Source organism: Verticillium dahliae, genomic scaffold, assembly GCF_000150675.1.
Source record: "Verticillium dahliae VdLs.17 supercont1.6 genomic scaffold, whole genome shotgun sequence".
Classification (NCBI taxonomy): domain Eukaryota; kingdom Fungi; phylum Ascomycota; class Sordariomycetes; order Glomerellales; family Plectosphaerellaceae; genus Verticillium; species Verticillium dahliae.
In genome coordinates this window covers 1,472,350-1,478,960 of record NW_009276926.1, presented here as the reverse complement: position 1 = coordinate 1,478,960, position 6,611 = coordinate 1,472,350, and the positions used below count along the sequence as shown (strand labels likewise).

The 6,611-nt window shown below is 53.2% G+C and overlaps 1 protein-coding gene and 1 non-coding gene across 2 annotated transcripts; one reads left to right on the top strand and one right to left on the bottom strand.

Moving 5' to 3' along the window:
* Window positions 1–4,335: 4,335 nt before the first annotated feature.
* On the top strand, window positions 4,336–5,487 carry VDAG_04002 (uncharacterized protein; the record flags this gene model as incomplete). The annotated part of the gene is made up of 2 exons (XM_009654086.1): window positions 4,336–4,514; window positions 4,662–5,487. The coding sequence occupies 2 exons, from the start codon at window positions 4,336–4,338 to the stop codon at window positions 5,485–5,487; spliced, it is 1,005 nt and encodes a 334-aa protein (XP_009652381.1).
* A 71-nt stretch (window positions 5,488–5,558) lies between these two features.
* VDAG_20130 lies at window positions 5,559–5,630 on the bottom strand. Its single transcript has one exon. It is a non-coding gene; the product is annotated as a tRNA-Gln (tRNA).
* Window positions 5,631–6,611: the final 981 nt, after the last annotated feature.

Sequence of the window (6,611 nt, the reverse complement as noted above, 5' to 3'; positions counted from 1 at the left end):
CAATGTGGGTGGATTCGATGCATCACACTGCCTCGACACGACAACATCCACCAGCACCCAACATGTCGTTTCCACATCTCACCCTTGAGCCCCCCCCTCCCCCCGCCTGGCACGGCCCAGCCTGACGGCCCATGACGGCCCAGCAGTCAACCTGACACCGACCGAGCTGACACCAGCCTCGGCGGCCACGGCTTTCTTCAACGCTTTGCCTCCCTCGGCCTCTCCCTCGCCTCTGACTCTGCCTGGCCTGTCTCTGATGTGCAGTCGCCCTTGCCGACCAAAGAAGATGAGCGGGAAACGCGTGGGTTTGCTGATTTCATGTCGCCGGCCCAGATGCAAACAGCGCAGGGCCATACGACGGCATAACAGGGCGGCTTCTTCGTCATTTGTCCTCCCCTTATCCCTCTTCCGCCAATTTCCAATTCTGGTTGCCAGGCGACAATCCTCTGGACTCGAGCCGCCGCTTCGTGAAGCCGACAGAGCCCCGGCGTGTCCGCCGAGTGTCATCACATCATGCCGACACACCCAATGATGGGCCATTCATCGAGCACTCCTCCACCATTGGTCTCTTTTGTCTCGATGCACCTCTACAGCACAACAGCTGAGGAAGGCGACATTGGCTGGGGGCTTTCCGGGGATCCGACCTTCTCTGTCCGAAAACTCTCCTTGAATCACATGTCCCGTCCATCTCCGCGCAATCGTGTCTCTTGCCATGTCCTGAGAGACCGACCGTTTGGGCGTTTGGGCGTTTGGGCGTTTGGGTGCAACCACCCCTAATCCCAGGGTCCACCCACACACATACCCGCCTCAGTGAGGTAATCAACTGTTGTGATGCACCTCAGTCCACCGCGTGACGATGATGATGGCCTGCCCTCCGATGGCAACGGCACTTGCATTCAGGCGCCTCCCAAGCAGCCCGCCACGGCCGGCATACGACGGCCGACAGCCGATGGAGAGGGGTCCAGGTCTCTGCATCGCCCTCGCCCAGCTTGGCCGCGATCCAACGTCCTGAGACACATGCGTGCCAGTCAACGAGGCACAGCACCACGCAAAGCAGCTGAGCCTGTCGCAGCCCAGTCTCGATGCGTCGATGCGTCGATATGCCCTCCCCGCTGCTTTGTGCCTGGCGAGCGTCTCCACGTGCTCAATGGTCGTACGGACAGGCAGTTGCGCTGCGCTTGCTCGTGTCGGCATTGTTGTGCCATGGGAGCGTCGGTATCGGTCGAGCACCGCGCGCGCAAGGAATGCTGAAGCTCGGATCGGTTGGTCGTTGGCCTGCCAGAACCTCGACGTGATGTCGCTGATCCTACCATAGACCACTTTGCCCTGCTAGTGTATTTTTTCCTTGGAACTGCCCGTGAAGCCCGGCTCGGATATCGTTGCCTGACGCCTCGTCCTTTTGGTGTAGATTCGAAATCGGGGCTCTGGGACTGCCTCACCGTGCACCAGCCTCGAGTACCTCTTACCAACCCTCCTTGGTCAACCACGAAAGAACAGTAACCACTATCGAGCACACTGTATCAGATGCATTGATGACCTGCACGCCAGATCAAGTCATCAGAACTAGCCCTGGCCGACCAAGCCGCCATTGACGGCATGTAGCGATAACCACCGAGGGGCCCAATTCGCACCCGGTTGCTGAGCTTGATGACTCGAAATACGTCCGGGTCTAATCGTTTTCATAGTCTTATTTGGTCACCATCGTCTGCGTGATCCAGATAGTAAAACTGCATGGCTCTCTCGTTGAATCCGGTTGAATTGAGCATCGGAACACACATGATGGGGCACCCTTGATCTCGCCTGGACCCTTGGTGCCAACCTCAATAGATACGTGGACCATCACCCGAATTGTTCAGGCATGTTGCCACACTTGCATTTTCCTGACCTGGTTACAATTCTAAAGTGTTTCCCAGAAGCTTGGTCAATGCCAAAGTCGCCAAAGATTTGTTCGCAAGTGCCCCTGCGATCAAAGCCTCCATCAGAAGAGGTACAGTCATCAATCAGTAAGGATAGGGGATGTGACATTTTGGCTTGAGTCCTTGTCAGACACGCATGATGGCAGAACAGAATTGGCATTAACAGACCGATGTTATCCAAATCTATAAATGGAAAATTAAAATGAAAGGGGAAAAAAGCCATGGCAAGGCAAACCATAGAATTCGATACATTATCCCAACGAGACCCAGTGAAAGCCTTGATCCAGATACCCACCACAGAACCGACGACGCAGCTCGCTAATCAATGACGCATATCTACGAGGCATTTCGCCTGTGTTTTCATGTGCCTTGAAATTATGTCTATTGCATGCTGATTCGCAGCACCTCCTTCACTGTCATGGTCTTGATGTCCGGGAACCTTGTGTTCGGAGACTGGTCGTGTTCAATGTTAAACCGCCGCACAACAACTCAGTAGCAACGGGTTTGGGGAACGTAGATGCGGCGAGCTCGGCCTCGTGCGAATGCAACTTTGTGACCTCACCGTCCGGGAGTCTCTCGATGGAGTCGGACACCATGTCAAACGGGTTTCCTGTTCATCAGGGGGCATCAGCAACGTCTGCTATACGGACACAGGCCTCGATTAGGGGATTGTTACCTGACGCTGCCTCCGCTTCGTTCAGAAACCTGTCCTAGGTCGTCCTCTCCCCATGGCAGGACGCCAACTCTCATTTTGGTCCGTCCAATAATGCGACTACAAACTTGACAACATCGTATGAGGCGGTGGACGAGATGGGTTCGTCGCTCGAGCCAGGGACGCCGGCCTTTCCGTGCAGCAAATCAAGCGCAACGGTCAGACAGGGAAAAGAGTTCCAAGAACGCATGAGATTAATTTGTGCAGAAGAGGCCACCTCAGTTTTCATCTGAAAGGTTGAGAGGAAGATGTTGACATTGTGCTGTAGGAGGGTCTTAGCCAGGGCTTCAACATCGACATAGTCTGAATATAGACTGTGTTGGTTGGAACCTCAGAATCCTGTTCTAGAGCCGGAAATACTGAGTGAGTGAACGTATTCAATGATTGATGGCGCCTAAGCTTGCCTCGAAGCCGGGTACAAGGGCCTTTATCAAGACGACTTAGGGTGTCTTAACAACAGCACAACACATGTGGCCAGTTCCACCTGCAACGGCAATGACATTCATGGTATTAGTGTGAATGAGTTCTCAAATTCGTTAGAGTACATGATGTTCGAGAACTTGCGATGCTGTGAATGCGGTCGATGAGATGATCAGACCGATCAGCACTACCAAGCTATATACCATCTGGCGCCTCTGAAATGATCATGGTACATTGATTTCAAGTTGACAATGTAAATGAGGTTCACTCCTGAGATAAGAAAGCGCGCGCTCATCGTGAGTCGAACTTGTCAGAGGTTTGTGCTCATGGTTGACCCGGAACATAAGCACTGCCAGCATGGCACATCGCTTCGCCCATAGCGCGCGGTGACTGTTTGGCTAAGCAGGGAACTCATCGAGAAGATGCCGCGATTATGTTCATGATGGCCTGGAAGTGAGGAGCCGCGTCAGTGTGCGGAGGCCTCAACCCTTGTTCGACATAAGAATGTAGGGCACAAGTGCACGTATCTAAGCCTTTGGGGTATATCATATCTGAGGCGATAGCCTTGCTGAAGCTGCATCAGCGCTTGAGTGCGCATAACCCGCCCGGCATCCAGCCTGACTCTGATCTTTGCAAATATCCTCTCTTGTTGTTCGTCTTGTTCTTCCATAAATAGGTCTCCTCTACCCATCTTTTAAGCTTCAATTGAAGGAATCTTTCAAGAAAAACAAGCATCCGTCCCGGACGGCCAATGAACTTCTTTATCTTTAAAGCCAGCTCTCGAGGGCAGACAACCGCGTACTCACGAGCAATCAGTATGTCGTGGTAAGCCATGAGTTGCGGCATGGTCCGATTGCAGGAATCGAAACAAGAATACTGTCATACACCACAAAGGCTACACAGAATCGAAGGACCACCTGGTCCGCAGACCATGGTTTGAGCTCAGAACCTAATCTATCGAACATTGAGGTCAATGGCGCCAAGGCGCAGATGGCTGGTGGTCCAAGGCTGGCTTGTCGCTCGAGCTACATAAATTCATCATGCCACTAAGCACAAGATCTTGTGATGTATACATGACTTGATTTCCTGTTATGGTGAGTTTTCTATCGTCACGTCAGCTGCTTGATGTCATGATGTCAGCAAAAGCTTGATTACCCTGATGGGCGCCTTCTGAGCCCGGCCATTTGCAGCCGCAGCTCTCATGGCATGTGCGCGGCTTATACATAGGTGGGTTTTAATCTGACATCTGCGCATTTTGTTCCACATATCAACTCATCACAGCACGCCATGCTTGGTTCTACAGCCCGATGTAAGGGCCTTCGGCCTTGGCATCGACTTTCCCAGCCGCGGTTCGTTTCTTGCGACCTCAAGGCGCAGCGTGCAGCCCTGCTCCGTAAAATCTATGCCCCATTCTCCCGTCTTGAAAGGGATCCTCCAGAATACACACGACTTGCCGAGTCCCGGGCGTGTGTGGGAGAGCCACTTCCGCCCAGGTGATATGACATACCTCGGCTATGACGCCCTCCAAAAGGTGCAGTATAGAACTCGCAACCAAAGTATTTCATTTGATATCTGCGGGGTGTCCAACTGCTGATATTGAAATAGAAATACAGGGCCAATCTTGCCGCAATTGACGAACTCCGAGATATTTTGAAACCTCACTTGGGTCAGGTCGCCAAGGCATTAGTCACCGAATATGCTCTCCAGTCCGTGTTCATCGAAAACAACCCTCTCAGGCTTCAGGACGCGCGCGCTGCCTTTGCTGCCCTGTCCCACAAGATCTTCAACCGCGTCAACCTCGCATCCCTTGATGCCGCCGACCTGATCCATCTCGACCTCCCCACTGTTGACAAGGGAGTCACGCTTGACAGCTCCGCCATGGCTGAGCTGAAGAACCACATTGTCGCGTCTCAATGGATCGCAGAGAATGCCGGGCTTCATCCCAACACTCCTAGCATCGATGAAAAGCAGATGACAGAATTGGCCGCTTTGACGGTCAAGGGCACTGCATCGGAGGCCGTCTACATCGGATCATGGGGCGGACGTGTTCCTCTTGGAGGATACCGAAGAGCACCCATTTCCGTCAGCAGCAACCCGCTGGTCATATTCCCATATCATCTCGAAGTCCCCGCCTGCGTCAAGCGCTTTTTCGACTGGCGCGACATGATGCATGCTGACAACAAAGTGCATCCTCTCATTCTAGCATGCCATGTGATGGTATACTTTGCACAGATTCATCCCTTCCCAGACGGAAATGGTCGAGTGAGTCGAATACTGATGCATGACTACATGGTGCGTCAGGGGTACTTGCTGGTGATGATGCAGAACCCAGAGCGCATGGCATTTATCCGGTCGATCAACAATGCTGCCAATGGCGACCCTGCAGAGCTAGTGCACACTGTGCTTACCAGCCAGTATGATAGCTTACAATTATGTTGAGGCACCATTGCAAACCAAAAACACATGACACCGCCAAAAATGATGGCCCGAACGAGCCGGATCGTTGAATCAGGTCCAACCAGGAATCGAACCTGGGCTGGCGGAATCAGAATCCGCAGTCATAACCATTAGACCATTAGACCGAGGGACTGATTGATGGAAAGAGCCGGCAAATTCTTGATTCAGATTCGCTTCGTTACAAGCCCCAAGCCGAAGCCCTGAACGGGTGGGTTGTCGTCGGAGGCAATGGGGAGGCACCCACTTAATCAGGTGGAGGCACGGTCTGTTATTCCACTAAGATGTCCAGAGTATCATCAATGGCCAGTAGTTGATCAAGGGGGACGACGCGACTCGGCCCCAGAAGCACGAGCACGCGACAGACGGAATGTTGGCCGTGGCCTGGCTCTTACGATGATCACGTCGACAGACTTGAAACGGCCAAGGCGGTGAAGTGGTTGTGGTCGAGGAGAAACGCCAACAAGAGACCACAACATTCCCCAGCAAGCCCAGGTACAGGCTCAGGTGATACAGCGAACAATTGGAAGCTGTGGCGCGTGACGATGGCATGCCTCGAGGCAGCGACCAGCTATTGACGCGAAGAGAATGACGTCAAGAAGCATATGTTGCTTGGTGAGGCTATCGATATCGATTTGACATGTCTGTTATGCTGTCTCGATGGGATTTTTTTTTTTGCTGGGACCATGCTGGCAGGGCCGCCCGTGACGACCTGGTCGTGGCAGTTCATGCATGGATCATTTGCATGGGATATACGCATGGGCCTGGTGAGAGGCCGCATTTGATGGCTTTGGTGTCTTTGGTGTCTTTGGTGGGGAAGAGGAGCATGAACTGGCGGAGAGATGGGCGAGCTTGACATACAGGGAATATGATGAGAGGCAGCGTGCCTTCAGCCAAGTAATAAGTCGTGGTGTGGAAGGTGTGCCATGTACTCTCATCGTGCCAATTCCTAGGTACGTACCCCTCGGGTCGTTCAGGAACCGCGGGTGGGCCCTGGAGCTACCGTCGGCTGGCCCGTGCATTACCTCGACAACTGAGCAGCAGCAAACGAGCAGAAACAAGCAGGACCCCCAAATTATCTGGACGCGTGAATCCACCACAATGTAACT